Raw genomic sequence first — 16,567 nt, forward strand, 5'->3', positions numbered from 1 at the left:
CTCTTGGGAATTTTGCCATTTGTAATTATTCCTAATAGGAAGGCCTCTGTTTTGGGTGGTGGTGGTGGGGGGGGATGTCATCCTTAACCTATTTTTTAGTTCTACGTAAATCATTTCCCAGTACATTTTGGCCTGCTTACACAACCACCACGTGTGGAAGAAGGTGCCCTCTATCTCTTGGCATTTCCAGCATAATTTGGATCCTTTTAAAAAACATATTTAAGAGCTTGCTTGGAGTCAAATACCATCTATACATCATCTTACATAGATTTTCCTTTAGTGTGTAGCAGGCAGAGAAGTTCATTGTTATCCATAATCTCTACCAACCTCTCATTTTATGTATTGTGGCCTATATCAATTGCCCAATGAATTATACTGTAGTTGCTTTTATCTCATCTTTTGTCTCCCACTCTAGAAGAATTTTATAAATCTATGAGACTAATTTCTCATCATTTCCTAATGGAGCTCTTTTGAATTCCGAACCATCTTCTGAAAAACCTTTTTCTTTATCTTTTATTTAAACATTTCATTCAACTGATGCTACTGAAACCAAGAAGGAAGAGCGCGCGGCCCCCATCCGCAGCACAGCGGCGGTTGCTCCCTCAAGGACGAAACCCGGAAGGCTTCGCCAGTCGAACCTCCCACAGCCCAATGGCTGGCGAGCCTTGGAGAAATAGCACAGCTCTAAGCCAATGGCACTCGAGCACCCTCGAACAAGCCCGTCCACTCTGTACGGAAAACATCCGTCCGGGAATGGGTAGGCGGGGCGTATCAGGCCGAGGAAGATGGCGGCGCCCGGAGCCGGGAAGGTAGCGGCGGGCGCCGCGAGGGCAGCTGTAAAGCCCATCTTCAGCCGGGACTTGGCGGAGGCCAAACGGCGCGTGCGAGAACTGTATAGGGCTTGGTACCGAGAAATACCAAACGCTGGTGAGGAGGCGCGGCTGCAGGCGAGCGACCTCCCCCTCAAGGTCGCGTCCAGAGGGGCGGCGCGTTACGGGGGACGGGCGGGCGCTTCGCTCAGGGCAGGAGGGCGTCGTCGCGGGCTGCTCCCCCTCCCCAAATTTCCCCGCTTCCCCGGACTCCCTTTCCTTTTGAGGCCGCTGCCGAGAGAGTGGCCTGCTCAGAATTAAAACGAAGGGCAGGGAAGGCAGATCGTTTCCCTGCTTCGACTGTTTCCCCTTCCCACTCGTGTCACGGTCCTCTCTATGACACTTCAGGTCACGCCATCCCAGTCCGCGGCGCATCATGCCATGGATGTAGTTGACACTCTGATCTACACTGGTGACTGCGAGTACCCAAAGAAGGGTTGGTTCAGCGTTAGCGGCGGTTATGATAGTAAGATGGTGTGTGCCTTTAATCCATTCAGGATAGGTGCCCACCAGTGGCGTGCGGTGACATTTGTGGTAGGGGAACAGTTAGGGTGCCAATGCGCGCCCACTCCCGGGGGGGGGGAGCAGAGTGAGGGGCGGAGGACAAACAGAGCCCACATGAGGTTTACTCAAGAACCGCCGCTACGGAGGCAGATGTGGCTGCTACGTAAAGGCTGCATTCTACTGCAGCACCGTAGCAGCTACCGTCAAAATGTACAGTTCTTAAAAAGAGCCCCTTTATAAAGACCTGCTTGTGGCATCAGTGTTGTTCCGTGCCCTGCCTCCCCCCCAGTAGTGGTGAGGGGTGGGGTCTGGCTGGCCTCTGCAGGGTTGGGGAAGGCAGCAACTGGGTGCCTCACAACAGAAAGAAGGCACCGTTTTTTGACCTTCAGGGTGGGAAGTGGTCTCTGCCCCACACGTGCTGTGGGCTGTGCTGCTGCTGGGCGCTCTTTGGCACAGGAAGTTTAGATCTTGTTGGGAATACAGTAGCTTGCTGTCTGGCACAAAGCTCAAGTCTTTTACAAAATAAACCCAAGGTACTGCTCCCCATTGATCCAGGCTGCAACCTGGAGGGAGAGAAGTGCTATTGAACCGAGGGGGGGGGGGATACTTCTAAATAAACATGAAGAGAATTGAGCTGTGAGTCCAGCTGCCCACTCCTATTTGCTGTGCTTTGCAATGGTGCAAGGAGATCTCCTTCAACCTGCTTTTGTGTGGGGAAGGGGTTCCAGCTGCATCACTCTGTCCTCTGATTGCAATCGGAACCGAAGGACTTTTAAAATCCAGCAGCTCCAAATGTTGACGCAAGAGCTGCGTTTTTCAAGACGCAGGCAGAGTGGGAAAGATGCCCTATCCATGGCCAGGACTGGAGGATTATCCCGCTGCCCTACACATGCCCGGGAGAGACGCTGTGCCTGTCTCCCTCTGGCCCAAGGTGGTCGAGCCAAGCAGCCGTGCACACCACCCGGACGAGACCTGGTAACTGTGCTGCCCACCCAGGCTGGAGGAAGGGCAGCTACTGAGGCTGATGCCAGCCTTTGAGGTGCTCCTTTTCCCAACCGTTGTACGGTTGCCACTATGCCCCCCTGGCAGCCTTGCAAAGCTGGGATCCGGGGAGTGTGGCAGCGAGAATGCACAAAGTTGCACGGTTGTCCTCTGATTAAGCGTCGCCCACACTATTTGTAGAGTGCGTAGCAAAGCATGGGCGGCACATGCTCAGATGGGGAGGAAAGCAGGTTCTTAAGAGTCCCCCTCTCGTGCTTTCTACCCAATGAGCATACAGTGTGTCTGTTAATTACACACTGCATAGAGGGACTTGGATCAAGAACTCACTTCCCCATGTGCGTGGGCATGTGCTGACACCAACCAGGACAAAGGACTACAAGGAGTGTAGCTCCGTGCAAGGAGTGCAACCCTCTGAGCAGCTTGGGTAGAGCAGCCAAACGAAGAAAGAGGCTAAGCAAGTAAATTTCAAGGAGGGCTGGAGGAAGAGAAGGAAGGAGGAGGGAGCATGGAGGGAGGTGTGTGAATATTTTACCAGGAACTTCGGGGCTAGTTCCTCCGGTCCACGGACTGTATGCCACTGGTGCCAACCCTGGTGGCATGTATGGGGCGGTTCTTATGGAGAATGGTGTTGGTTCACACTACAAGCTGGGCGTAACAGTTACATGTCATGAAAGCTTGAAGGACCTTGCTCATGACAGCTATGAGCTTTTGTATTTCCTGTAACTTAATGGGTTGCTAACACCTATTAGAAGGATCTTCCATTAGAGCTCGCTTTCCATGGAATGGAACAAAACAGCCAACTAGTTTAACTGTGTTCAATTGGAGGTAGTCCAATTGTAAAAAGCAACTTTTTAAGTTAAGACCTAACACTCATTTTCTCACCCATTATTCTTTTTTGCTTACCATCTAGTGCATCTATACCAGCTGGACATCTCAATGAAACAGGGCCGGGATAAGGTGCGAGAATTGTTCATGAAGAATGCCCATGCCACAGACCCTCGAGTTATTGATATGCTTGTTATTAAGGTAAATTAAATTAACATTTGCCTTAAATTCAAAGCAAGCATAGGATGTCTGGTATATAGAGATAAAAAGCAAAAGTAGTTATCAGACCCCTGTAGAAATGGAGAAGGGGTTGAAAGCCCATAATAGACTTAAGAGAATGCCTCTTTCTATCATAAATGATACATGACTTTTTCTTTATGAAAGCTAAACCGTGTCTTGCAATATAGGTGTGTCTCTAACCGTGGGGTTTCAAACGCTGTGTCATCACAGAAACAATCCATATTCATGTGGTCTTATCCAAGTTTAGGTAACTTAGGGGAGACTTGGAAGAGCCTGCTTATGTCCTTCCTGGCACAACTGGCTTGCCGCTGACCAGTTATGCCTTCTTTACTGTACAGTAGTGCCACCACCATGGAGCATATGAGACTATAGTTTTACTATACCAAAGGAATCACTGTCCAAATCTAAATCTGAAGTGGCAGAATCTTTCAAAATGCCTCCCCGCCTGCTGTGTCTGCCTTTCCCCCAATCTTTAAAAGTATTGTGAGTCAGTAGCAATGTGGCAAGGACATTGCCTACAGCTCACTATATATTTCTTCAAGCATACAGCATGTAATACAAGTTTCACAATGAACCTCCACTGTCATGTCATGTCCACTAATTTGGTTCTTAAAAGTCCCAATTTCATAGAAACCCGACAGTTGTGCCTACCCTGTATTAGCATAATAAATTATTTTAGTAATAGGCTAATTTAAACACCTTTCTTCCCTTTCCGTCTGATATAGGGGAAAATGGAACTCCAAGAGACTATTCACGTATGGAAACAACGGACCCATATAATGAGGTATTTTCATGAGACAGAATCGCCACGACCCAAGGACTTTCTGTCCAAGTTCTATGCAGGCCATGACCCATGAGCTAAATGAACTTTGTGGAGTTGTGAAAGTGTATGTTCGTCTCCTTCTGTTCCAAATAAAGCCCTGTATATTGAAGAGCTCCTCAGCTGGGAGGTAGCCATGGTGGTACTCTCTGTTCCATACTGGTTCTGAATTCTTGGTGCAGATGCTTCAGCCATCCTTGATTCCTTTCATGCATTATCTACTTACGATAGCCTGGGTGTGCAGTACCCTTGTTGCAACTGGCACCTAAAAAACAGTACTGGAGTACCTAAAAAACATGCTGGAGTCCTATGCACATGTACTTCGAAGTTAGTCCCATTTGAATAAAGTTAAAATGATTCTGTACTCAAAGAATAAAGAGGTTAGAACTCTGTGTGGGAAAGATTGTGTTCAGTAGTAGAATACAGTGGTACCTCCGGTTGCAAACGGGATCCGTTCCGGAGCTCCGGTTACATCCCAAGGAATTCGCAACCAGAGGTACCGCTTCTGTGCGCGGCGCTGAAACCTGGAAAAATACTTCCGGGTTTGCCGCGTACATATCCCAAAGGATACATAACCGGAGGTGAACACAGGTAGAGGTACCACTGTATATGTACTTTCACGGGATGCAGGTGGCGCTGTGGTCAGCCACTGAGCCTTTTGGGCTTGCCAATTGGAAGGTCAGCGGTTTGAATCCACGCAACAGGGTGAGCTCCTGTTACTCTGTCCCACTTTCTGCCAACCTAGCAGTTCGAAAGCACACTAGTGCAAGTAGATAAATAGGTACTGCTGTGGCGGGAAGGTAAACAGCGTTTCTGTGCGCTCTGGCTTCTGTCATGGTGTTCCATTGTTCCAGAAGCAGTTTAGTCATGAGGGCCACATGACCCAGAAAGTTGTCTGGACAAACACTTGGCCTGAAGCGAGATGAGTGCCGCAGCCCATAGTTGCCTTTGACTGGACTTACCAGTAACCATCCAGGGGTCCTTACCTTTTACTATATGTACTTTAATCCAGGATGCATTGGCTCTGATAAAATCATAAAGATTTGGTTCAAGAATATACTATTAATAGTTGAACATATATTTTTCCAGAAAGAGAAACCTGGAACACATTAATGGAGTTTTCCAAATGCTTAAAACGTAAGTGGTAACCCTTGGGCTATCCAAAGGGCAAGTTGATATATTACAGTGGGCTTTTCTTGCTTCCCGGAGTCCTCCCCCAGAAAACCTGGAACCCATTGGTACTGGGTGTCTTGCCATACCATGAGTGTGTAATACATTTACTTTAATACCATTAAGTAAAAAAGCACTAAACTGGTGAGAAGTTTTAGCAATCCAACTGTTAACTCTACAGCCTGGATGCCACTGCCCTTGGAAAGACTGGTAAGCCAAACCTGAGCAATCTTGAGAGTGATCTGGCAGCAAATAAATAGCTCACTTTTCTCCTGCCTGCTTTCTTTGTGCCGATAGTTTCCCCTAGTTTCTGTTACTGCCCTTGAAATACTGTCACCACACTGACACTTTCCTGAGGAATGATTTCTCAGCCTATTGAGTCTTCTACCTGCCTTGCAGGAACATTTCTTTAATTCAGCAACCAGAAAGAAGCTAGCCATTAAACCGCCTTGATTACACTTACGAGTTTGTAGTCTAAGGCTTCCAATAATTTCCTTTGCTTGCCAGGAGAGGTATTTTGGGGCTCCCCCCCCCCATTCCATCTAAGAAAGCTGAGCCCTATTCCAACCATCACAAATACAAGTGTAAAAAAAATGACAACTATTATGCAAGTACAGTGGTACCTCAGGTTAAGTACTTAATTGGTTCCGGGGTGCCATTTGCACCCCGAAAAGTACTTACCCCGAGCGGCGATAGCGCACGTGCACGAAGTGGAACCCAGAAGTAAGCACTTCTGGGTCCGCGGAGTACTTAACCTGAAAATACTCAACCTGAAGCGTACTTAACCCGAGGTATAACCTGAGCATAGTTTAATGCTCCTTAACCCAATTTTCATGGTTATTTAATACTGTATTCCTTCCCACTATGCAAGGGAGCCCTCCTGTGGTAGAACTGCATGCAGCAGCACTGCTGTGGCCTCTAGTTAGCTTCTAACACGAGTTCCTTCTTCAAAAAACCCCACAAGAAAATCCTGTTTATCTGAAGTAAGAGGGTAGTAACGTCCCCAATTGCCCTGAACAATGTTCAAGAATACAAAATCCTGTTCTGTACAATATTATGCAAGTGGGATCATGTGTACAATTATTTCACAGGACTAGCAGTCATCCTTTTTTTTAAAAGCAAACAGGGCTGAATGAGGCATGTGTAGTGAAAAGTGGCAATCCATTTTTGAATCCACAGACTCTAATCCCATTGACCTTCAGAGCATAGGAGAAACGTGGTACAAATAAAAATAATGTTTAGGTAAATTGATGATACAGGAAGCAATTCCTCTTTGCCAAATGTTAAGTTAATTTTATCAGAACTTAGACTTGCATGCATTTCTGGACTTTGGTAGGTGTCATAAACCCAAGATGCCGCTTATCAGTCAATATTGTAACATGTCAAGTTCAAAAAGTTATGGCATAATCATTTACCGTACACCAAAATAAAACAGTGCCTGATATCAAAGGGCATCTGCTCACTATTAGATATCAAGATTCAAAAAGAAGTATTTGCGCTGCTGCTGCTTCTTTTTTTTGGAACAAGTCAGTCTAGCAGTTAAATAAAGTTACTTTTTCTGTTAAACATAGAATTTGCAGTTTCTCAAAAAAAAAGATGTAAAGGGGTGAAAGGGAATTGAAATTATTAATGCCTTTCAGCAAAGGTATGGTGCAATAATACTTAATCACACTTGGATCCCTGCGTGCAGCCTAGGACAATTTAAAGAAGAGGTGCAAGCCTTGGTCTGTTATTCTTTATTTGCAATCTAAACCATTTCTTCACACTCATTAGAACAGGGGTCCAAGCACTCTCATAAACTAGGTGTTACATACAATGATTGCTGAACCAAGAAAATATCTTGCCTGTGTATGTAGCCAATCCTCATTTATACATGCACAGAACATTTATTGGTAGAATGGGGGTCCAACTCTCCCAAAATGTCTTCTTTAAAAACTGAAAAGAGGGGTCATGACTAGACATTGACATCAGAATAGTTGTCTATGGCTTTCACTCTTGTTTTCTCCTATTTTAACCCTGTAAAGAAACAAGAATATGTTATTTCACACTGCAAAATTGGCCCCATGTTCAACGTAGGATACTACCGGTAGCTTTGCAAAAATTAGAGAATGGCACAGAATACTAGTATCATGTGCATATTATAAACATACGGTTTGCTGCTTTCTATACAACACACAGCTTATTAAAACAAGTTCACTGTGACATTGGCAAGTGTATTTAGCATACAGCATATTGCCAAATCAGTGTAAACATTTTGGTCATGGCCTAATGAATTTATTGTCTATTCAGCTGTAATTCTTTCAAAATTATAATCACAAAAAGTAAGACAAAATAGTAACTAAATTATAAGCAGAACTTTTTGCATATGCTTAGTTTATTATATAGGAATAAAACTAGGAATGGAGGGCACAAGGAGAAGGGGGCGACAGAGGACGAGATGGTTGGACAGTGTTCTCGAAGCTATGAACATGAGTTTGACCAAGCTGCGGGAGGCAATGAAAGACAGGAGTGCCTGATGTGCTCTGGTCCATGGGGTCACGAAGAGTCAGACATGACTAAACGACTAAACAACAACAACAAAACTAGGAATAAAAGAATGGGAAAGGAAAGGTAGGAAACAGTGCTTTTAGGACAGGAATTGTGATCTAGGGTATATACTTGCTATGATAAGGGTGAGAAGAGATTTCAAAGGCTGCTGCAACTACTCCAATAAAAAGATGAGCTCAGTGGCCTTCACTGCAAACATTGTAGGGACATGCAGGGTAGGGAAACTGTTTAAGTCTTAAGGCCACATTCCCTTGCAAGAAAGCTTTTGGGGGTGCATGCCAGTGCTGGATGGGGCAATGGATGCAACCCTTTATGCAGCTGACTACATTCCAGCCAGGCAAAAATCAAGAGGTTTATACACATACACACCCATACCTCCCATCTTTCATTCACCAAACAGACATTATAACAGTTCAAGGACACATTCCAGCCAGGCAAAAGCACAAGGATGAGGAGCAGGGCTGCTGTGGGGATTGCCCTGGAAAGAGGTACATTCAGCACTCAGGTCTAAGGTTCCCCACTTGTAGGACAGTGTATGAGAGGTTGAGATGCAACCAGATTCATTTCTTGCCTATCTTGTACACTCATACTCCATATGTTAGTACTAGTTTTCGTGAGAATTTAAGTATAGCTGGAGTTTATTGTTTCTGGCTATCTGTTTTGACCTAACAGGTTTGCCAATGAAGGATTGTCTCCAAGTGTTTTATTCTAGTTTCACTCATCCTACATCAAATGAGGGGGGAAACTTCAGATCAAGTTTCTGCTTTTATACCTATTAATCATCGTCGTCGTCATCCTCTGGTACAAAAATATCATGTTCCTCTAGCAAGGCTGCAAAGTTTTTGCTGATTTGTGTCCCGACATAGAGGAAGGGAATTACAACGGCAAACACACGAAGGAGACCAAAGGGCATCTGCAGAGATTAATTGAGAACCAGTTTAATATCCCTTTCAATGCAAGTCCTGCAGAAAAAGTTGTTCATCAACAAATCTCTACAAAGCTGCCAACGTGCATAAGTCTAGAGCTGATGGAAAGATTTAAAGAAATGTCATTACCCTTCAAATGTTTGCACCCATAAATAATAGCTCATATTCTTACTGTTCTACTAATTCACATTTAAACCCACATAGAAAAATATTTGTAAAAATGTCTTCAAATATATAGAAAAACTAAGAAAAAACAAAAAACAAACAAAAATGAATATTAGTATTAAGCAAGCAACACACTTTATATCCTAAATACATAAAGAGGAAAACTAAAAGTTTGCATATTATCAGATACTCCAAAGTGTTTTCTTCATGGGCGGGGGAACCTATTGAGTAACAGCATTACTCAATGTACTGCAGCACTGATTAGTCCAACTTATTTTATAAGCACCTGAAATTCATTTTGAACGCAGCAGCAAAAATCCTTTATTCTATGGGTCACATTAGCTCACCTCCCCCCTTTTCTCGGGTTCCTGGCAATTCCCTTTGCCTCCCGTTTTTGGACCCACTCTCTTTCATCTGCTCCTCCTTGCAGCCCTCATTTTATAGACAAGTGCTTGTGGAACTTCTGAGAAACCAAATGTGGGGCTTCCCTTAAAACGTTTCTCCTGGAAGCTGAGCGGATGGGGCTCTGAAAGGCCACATTCCAGACACCTGACAAAGTAACCCGACAAAGAGTGGCTGGTCCATCCCACTTCATACTTGTCAAATTCAACTTGGACATGAAAGCAGTCGGCCAGGTATCAGTCACCCGCAGTTACTAACATTTCCTGTCACCTGTTACAATAAACAAAAGGGGCAGGAAGGCAGTATCTTCGGGAAAGATCACTCCCTTCCGGCTTTAACCGAGGTGAAGCAAAAGGAAACACGCCGACGGCCGACACATACAAACACACCCTTTTCTTTTTATAAATGACCCGCCCGCCCGCCCGCCCGCCCGGTAACCCACAGGCAGGAGAGGGGAGGAAGCGCTCACTATCCCCCTATGGCTCTAGTCTTACTGGAATGGGAACCTCCCTTTACGTCACGGGATCATTTCCTAGTGGTGCTTCTGTTCTAAAGCCCGCCCCTGCCGCCTTATCCATTGGGCAACCACCTGCCAAGCCAACACTCCTTTCAAACCATTGGCTGACACAACGTCCTCCAAGCCCGGCAGCCCATCCCGATTAGCGATTGGCTGGCTTCACTCCCAGCTCGTTTCCCCTCCGCGACCCGAGGCTCCCCTTCGCTTACTCACTTTGACGGGCTTGGGCAAGATGGCACCAGTCCGGGTGACGGTGATATTTCGCGAGGGGGCAGCGGTCACTGAGGGGCCCCTCTGGCTCCCGACGGGCCTCGCCCAACACCCTGCCGCTGCCCACAGGCGCCCAGCCATCTTCTCTGTAGCGCTACCGCTATAGCGACGCGACGCGTCCGAAGTGTCGGAAGGATGGGAGGTGCTTTCTCAAATCTCGCGATATGAGGATGAAGGAGTAAAATACCTCCAGGGCGCGCGTGGCCAGAGTGATGCCAGAGAGATTCGAAAAATATAGAGGTTGCTCTCATCGTCTCGGATGGGTCGTTTCTTGGTTCCTATTTGAAAAGTCTCTCGGCGAAAGTGCTCAGAAAACCCAACAGAGGAATCTTATGTTTTAGCTTATCGGGCTTGACCCCAAACAGTAGGAGTTCCTACTTGCCAACTCTAATCCAGTTACCTGTAACTTTGTTTATTTGCTTTGCCAGTATTCAAAGAGGTCCCCTGCCAATGAAGTGCCTCTTTACTCTTATATTCCTTTTAAAGGGCTTATGGGTCATGACGTTTCTGTGATGTTCAATATGAATGTGTGTGTGTGTGTGTGTGTGAATTGTCCTAATGTTTCTGTTTATTTTGTGCATCCTGTTTTTACATTACCTTTATTTTTGTTAACCCTGTGACCATTTTAGTGAAGAGAGTATATAAATCTGTAAATAAATTAACTTAGTTGGTCTCTAAGGTGCTACTGGAAGGATTTTTTTATTTTGTTTTGACTGCGTCAGACCAACACAGCTACCCAGCTGTAACTAAATTAAGTTTGTTACCTACAAGAGTGGAGCGGGCTGTGGCTACAGAACAGCAGCTTGCCAGACTGGGTAACTGGTTGGCATCTGTGGGACATTGGAAAGTAGACTAGGTAAATACTTGGTCTGATCCTGCAGGACACTAAATACCGTATGTTAGAACTCCCAGGGAGGTAACTCAAGACACAGTCTCATCACCGTGCAGCCAAACACTACAATATATATATTAAAAAGTTTATTCAAGAATAAATTTGTTCTACAAATAACTATGAAACAGTAGTGTATATTCTTGTTTTAAATGTAAAGCATAACCCATGCAAACATACAAAAATGTAATTCAAGAGTGTATGTAGAGCACCATGAAGTTATTAGCTTCCATTTGTTGTACGACCTTAGCAGGTATATTCTGGCTGCTGCTAACATTATTGCAGATCAGAATTTTTTTCTTTGGAGTAGATCTTCCTTCATTAACCATTGTCACTGTTGGAAGTGACATATTTGTCATGGTAATGAAGAGTCGGACACGACTAAACGACTAAACAACAACAAAACTTGATTTTATCATATTAAAAACAGTCATGGTAGTTCTTTCCTCCCAGCAGGGATATCATTCCATTTGAACGTTGCAACTGGTTATTAATAGCACTGGTCTGAGCCTAGGATGACATGGTAAACAATGGCTTTGGTTGGCCAATTAGTTATAGTTAAAGTCACTAATGTGCAAGATCGCTAAAGAACAAACCTGATCCCAAAAATGAGAACACAACAATATGATATAAAGGCAGTGTACCGTATACTGGACACCATAGAACAATGAATCCAGTGCCTATTGGCATGATTTAAATTGAAGTTCATGGACTTATGACTACAAAACTCACAACTCAGTGATTGCAGTTGAGATGGCTGAGAAGTCTAGGTTTATACTGTTCTTCACCCTAATCGGGCTATGAACACATTAGCGGCTTCCTTAGGAGACTATTGTGTAGGTCAGAACAACAGGGATAAGGGACAAATGTGGCTCTCCAAGTTTCTCGATAGGGCCTTAGACATTCCCCAAACCACACCCCTCCCTGCCTCTGCTTTGCACCCTGATTGTTTTTACCTGGCTAGAGCAGGTTCTTGAACTCCAATAATGCTTCTTGCTTGTCTAGTTGGAGGATAGAAAGATATGTACAAGTGCATGTAGAAACTAGACTACAGTACAATGCTAACATCTGCTCTGCTCACTGCTGGCATTTCGTGTAATTAAATGGTCACATATGTGGGAGAAACTGTCCCTAATTTGTTGGTTCACTTACTCAGATCTAGATCATGTTGCCTCTTGAAGAGGTTATCTTCAAATACTGACTCAAAATGTAGCGAAAGCTCTAAAAGCGAGATTCCTTAGCTATGGATCTTGGAAGCATTTTGTAATGTCTACTCTAAGGCAACACTGTGACTAAGAGTGTGAAACTACTGTATCAAATTTCACCTTGGCAAGAGGTGGGTTTAGGCAATTTGCTTTGCCTTCCATATGGCGATAAATATACTAGCCTACCTTTTCAGATTGTTGTCAGTAATCTTTATGTAATCTATGTGAAGATTATTGAATATTTGAAATGTGCTGTATAAATGATTATTATTAGTCTAACAGAAGGCTCAAAGCAACTGGAATATATAGATTGAATGTCATTAATTGAATTGTATGGTTCAATAGAAATTCAGATTCCTTTCATGTGTCAAGAAGCCACTTGAAACATGAGAGTGCCATCTTGAGCTTTACAGCCACATTGCGAAAGAAGTAGTGAAAGAAGTGCGCCATAGCCTTTTGCTAACACTGCTTGAGATACAGATGGTGCATGGTTAATTTTTAGAGATACAGTGGTACCTCGCAAGACTAATGCCTCGCGCAACGAAAAACTCGCTAGACGAAAGCGTCTTGCGATGTTTTTGGTGACTCGCAAGACAAAGTTTTCAATGGCTGCGCTTCGCAAGACGAAGCTTTCGGCAGTTTGTTTGTTTGTTGTTGTTTTTTGCCGTGGCAACCCGTGCTTCGCAAGGCGAAATTATCGCTAGATGAAGCAACTCGTGGCATGAATTAATTTTGTCTTGCGAGGCACCACTGTATTCTGGGCATTTCAAGATCCCCATGTTGATACTAAATTTTGAGAGTAACCTAGAACATACATATATTTGCAATACACTATTCCAGAAAGCAATATAGGTTCTTTGGCAATTTTGTTGGCCAGGAGCAAATCCACAAGTGCACCAAGAGGTCTGTGAAAACTTGTTTTGTGCCTATTTTTCTCTTTCCTTCCTCCCTCTTCCCCACACCCCAAAATACTTTCCTCAATACGTTCACAATACATTCTGGCTTTGCAGCCATTCCATCCTCGCCTCTGCTATCTCCTGACCGTACCAATCGTGCAACTTTGAGAAACAGGCTGTCTCTGGAGACACCGGGCTTTCCTGCACAGCAGAACCAATGCCTGGAGCAAGCATTCCACCTGCACTGCTGCAAGCTGGTCTTCGGCGAGGGGGTAAAGGCGGAGGTTTCAGATACCCCCCATCATGGTCCAAAACAGCTCCTGCAACAGTGCAACCATTGACCCATGTGGAGTACCCATTTTCTGAGATGACAGGGTGCTCTTGGAGGGGTACTGTTGTGGAATTGGAAAGATGTCGCTTCCAGCCAGAGGAAGGTCTCTTTGGAGATTTGTGACAGGCGACCAAGCTCTTCCGCGCTTCCTCCAGCTGCTTCTCTAGTTCTTTAACCACTAGCCTCATGTAATCAAAGCTGGCCCTGGAAAGGGCCTTCACCCAAACCTCCATCGCAGCCTGGCAGTCGGCAACCAACACATAGGCCTTGCCACTGCTGCCATCGAAGCGGATGGCGAAGGCAAACTCCTCGGCAGCCTCACATAGCTCCACTGTGCAGCCCTCCAGCACAATGAGACCTAGGGGTTCACGGCTCTGCTGCTCCTCGAAGTAGAAAAGCAAGTTGCCTTTGAGGATGAACCAGCAGCGGTGGTAGGAACTGGTGTGATGGTGGTGGTGGCGGCGCTCCACACGCTTGCACAGAAAGCCCGTGTGGTCTGCCGGAGAGTCGCAAGTGGCATAATGTGCCACGCAGCGCTCATTTAGCTTCATTGCCATAAGGGTCCCCTGAGGAGCATAGAGACAGACAGGTTTCCTGATTGCACCATATAGTGATATTTAAAGTCCCAGTGACATCTGGAATATAATTTTAGTCAATATTCCAGCTCATCTGTACTGTTTGAGAGAGCAGGGAGAGTCTTACCCAAAGCCTGGATTTTGATGGATCTGCCTTCTTCCATGGATAGATGTGTGCGCTGCAGTCTCCTCTTAGACCACTAGGTACTCTGCTCTGCTAAAACAAGGGACAAAAGTTGCAAACTTAGCTCAGCTTTTACTGCCATTAAAACAGCAGATCTTCACCTCTTTAATCAACAGCGGCACCCTCTTCTGGAAGCTGGAATGGAAACCACATTCGGATGTTTCCCCCTTTTTATACATAGAGTCATCAAGCTGACCGGAGGAACAGCAAGTTGGATTAATGGCCAACTGAATTGAGTCTCCAGAGTCAGAAAGCTCACGGGAGGAGATGGAGATATTTTTAAAGCCCCAGAACTCAGTCCGCTGCGCTGCCTAGTCCCCAGGGTGGGGTGGAGTGTGTGTGTTGTGTGGGTATCTCCCCATAAACGGAGCTTGAGGAAGATGGTTTTGAATTCGGGGAGAGCAGGCCTGCTCTGAAAGCCACGGGACAGATTTTATCTCTAGCCTTACCTTGTTGCAACACGGGATCTCTAACCTCTTCATCCATTTCGGCGTACCCCGTTACCCCTGTTTTAATTAACGTGTTGATTTTAAAGCGGCTGTTTTGTTTTGTCCTCCCTCTTTCTCTGCCGAGCTCTGACTATTATTGGTTTAGAGCAATTTCGTAATGCAAAACCCGGAGCGCAAGATCGTTTCTGGAGCAGCAAGCCCAGGGATGGCTCTTTAACAATCCACGTTTTCCAACCCGCCTCACATTACAGAGCGGAGGTTTCACTTTTTTTATTTCCCCCATTCCCCCCCTCTCTACAACTGCTCTGCTTTTTCTCTCGAGGTATTGAAAGCCACGTATAGAAGAATCAGACAGGGAAGACTTGATTCGCAGTCGCAGACCTTTATGATTAAATATTCTTCCTTGGATTTTCAAAGCCTTTCATGACACTATCTTTCCTTTAACTCTGTGAAATGGGTTCAATAGTCAACATCCACAACTCTCCTACTACTGTATCTACATTGCTCCCCGGCGCCCCAGAGCCTTTTCTCCCCCCCCCCCCAAATCGTATTTTTACTGAGAAATAGTATATTTTTCACTCTGTCCTCCACCCGAGCATTTGCAAGAGTCGGATCAGGGCTTGTCGCCTTGTCGCAAAAGGCAAAAAAGAAAAAAGTGCAGGACAAGGACATTCAGTACAAGAAGTTTTCTTGATGGTCATGTTAATTTATAAGGATCTCCCAAGAGCTCTTACATCCATAGCCACTCTTGCTTATTATGCTAGGGTCTTCCTTGACAGCAACGCTAAGGTCGGTGCAAGCTGGAAGTATAATATTGGCGGTGCCACTAACGTGTCGGTGCTAAAGTTGTGCGAAACATATAAACAAAGAACATGCAGAATGGGCTTTTAAAAACATACCGGTACATGCTACTTTATAGCCACCAGAGGGCATCACATTGCCGCATGTAGTAATTTCACAGGACTAGAAAGAAGCCCTTCAGTCAGAAAACAAACAGCACTGGACTCCCGAAGTAGAGAACTGCAAAGGCGAAACACTTCAGGCAGCAGCGAAGCCAAGGTTTCACGAGTCCTTGATATGTTTAAGCAACCAAGAAAGCAGAAAAGGGGCAAGGGCATACAGGGGCGTACCCAGGATCAAAACTGGGGCGGGGGGGGGGCAAGCAGGGCCGGCGCGTCCATTTAGGCAAACTAGGCCATCGCCTAGGGCGCCAAAATGGAGGGGGCGCTGCCCAGCTTGCCCCCCAAGCCCCCCAGCCACCGTCCGCCCTCGCCGCCCTCGCCTGTGGCTTCCTTTCTTATTTTTTTCTTCTCCCGCCATTGCCGGGTGAGGGGCGGGCTAGCAAGGCGCCACACTACTGGCTGACTGGCGTGACGCCCCTCCTCACTGGCCCGCCTCTCGCCCGGCAACGTCGGGAGAAGAAAATTTTTTTTTAAAGCTGCTGGCCGAGCGAGGCTGCAGCTTCCATTTTTCCTTCTTCTCCCGACGTTGCCGGATGAGGGGTGGGCTAGCCATTCACACGGGGGGGGGGAGAGAAGGTGACCTTGCCTAGAGCGCCAAAAACCTTAGCACCGGCCCTGGGGGCAAGAGAGGGGAAGAGAGAGGGAAGGAGGGAGGGAAGAGAGAGAAGGAAGGAAGGAAGGAAGGAAGGAAGGAAGGAAGGAAGGAAGGAGAAGGAAGGAAGGAAGGAAGGAAGGGGTGAGAGAGAGAGAAGGGAGGGAGGGAGGGAGGGAGGGGGAGAGAGAGAGAGAGAGAGAGAGAGAGAGAGAGAGAGAGAGAGA

At 45.8% G+C, this 16,567-nt stretch overlaps 3 protein-coding genes across 4 annotated transcripts; 1 reads left to right on the forward strand and 2 right to left on the reverse strand.

The window, feature by feature from the left end:
* The first annotated feature begins 755 nt into the window (after positions 1 to 755).
* Positions 756 to 4,405, forward strand: NDUFA6 (NADH:ubiquinone oxidoreductase subunit A6). The gene is made up of 3 exons (XM_035128494.2): positions 756 to 927; positions 3,286 to 3,401; positions 4,166 to 4,405. Exons 1-3 carry the CDS (start codon positions 786 to 788, stop codon positions 4,295 to 4,297), a joined length of 390 nt encoding a protein of 129 aa, XP_034984385.1. The 5' UTR covers positions 756 to 785; the 3' UTR covers positions 4,298 to 4,405.
* Positions 4,406 to 7,150: 2,745 nt separating this feature from the next.
* SMDT1 (single-pass membrane protein with aspartate rich tail 1) lies at positions 7,151 to 10,505 on the reverse strand. The gene is made up of 3 exons (XM_035128497.2): positions 10,201 to 10,505; positions 8,750 to 8,890; positions 7,151 to 7,446 (listed from the first exon to the last, which is right to left on the reverse strand). The coding sequence occupies exons 1-2, from the start codon at positions 10,336 to 10,338 to the stop codon at positions 8,753 to 8,755; spliced, it is 276 nt and encodes a 91-aa protein (XP_034984388.1). The 5' UTR covers positions 10,339 to 10,505; the 3' UTR covers positions 7,151 to 7,446; positions 8,750 to 8,752.
* A 1,584-nt stretch (positions 10,506 to 12,089) lies between these two features.
* Positions 12,090 to 14,947, reverse strand: PHETA2 (PH domain containing endocytic trafficking adaptor 2). 2 transcript variants are annotated; one of them, XM_035128496.2, is made up of 3 exons: positions 14,787 to 14,947; positions 14,281 to 14,367; positions 12,090 to 14,144 (listed from the first exon to the last, which is right to left on the reverse strand). In XM_035128496.2, the coding sequence occupies exons 1-3, from the start codon at positions 14,817 to 14,819 to the stop codon at positions 13,338 to 13,340; spliced, it is 927 nt and encodes a 308-aa protein (XP_034984387.1). In that variant the 5' UTR covers positions 14,820 to 14,947; the 3' UTR covers positions 12,090 to 13,337. The 2 variants fall into 2 exon arrangements, with proteins under 2 accessions (XP_034984387.1, XP_034984386.1); XM_035128495.2 differs by having other exon boundaries at positions 14,281 to 14,370.
* Positions 14,948 to 16,567: the final 1,620 nt, after the last annotated feature.

Source organism: Zootoca vivipara, chromosome 10, assembly GCF_963506605.1.
Source record: "Zootoca vivipara chromosome 10, rZooViv1.1, whole genome shotgun sequence".
Taxonomy (NCBI): Eukaryota; Metazoa; Chordata; class Lepidosauria; order Squamata; family Lacertidae; genus Zootoca; species Zootoca vivipara.

What these genes read in the sequence shown, in the direction of transcription:
- SMDT1 (XM_035128497.2), bottom strand. Translation starts at nt 10,338, where the DNA reads ATGGCTGGGCGCCTGTGGGCAGCGGCAGGGTGTTGGGCGAGGCCCGTC. An exon ending in TCTTGCCCAAGCCCGTCAAA is followed by an intron (nt 8,891 to 10,200) that starts GTGAGTAAGCGA and finishes TAATCTCTGCAG; the next exon opens with ATGCCCTTTGGTCTCCTTCG.
- PHETA2 (XM_035128495.2), bottom strand. Translation starts at nt 14,819, where the DNA reads ATGAAGAGGTTAGAGATCCCGTGTTGCAACAAG. An exon ending in AGATCCCGTGTTGCAACAAG is followed by an intron (nt 14,371 to 14,786) that starts GTAAGGCTAGAG and finishes CCCTTGTTTTAG; the next exon opens with CAGAGCAGAGTACCTAGTGG. An exon ending in CATCAAAATCCAGGCTTTGG is followed by an intron (nt 14,145 to 14,280) that starts GTAAGACTCTCC and finishes TATGCTCCTCAG; the next exon opens with GGGACCCTTATGGCAATGAA.
- NDUFA6 (XM_035128494.2), top strand. Translation starts at nt 786, where the DNA reads ATGGCGGCGCCCGGAGCCGGGAAGGTAGCGGCGGGCGCCGCGAGGGCA. An exon ending in CCGAGAAATACCAAACGCTG is followed by an intron (nt 928 to 3,285) that starts GTGAGGAGGCGC and finishes CTTACCATCTAG; the next exon opens with TGCATCTATACCAGCTGGAC. An exon ending in TTGATATGCTTGTTATTAAG is followed by an intron (nt 3,402 to 4,165) that starts GTAAATTAAATT and finishes CGTCTGATATAG; the next exon opens with GGGAAAATGGAACTCCAAGA.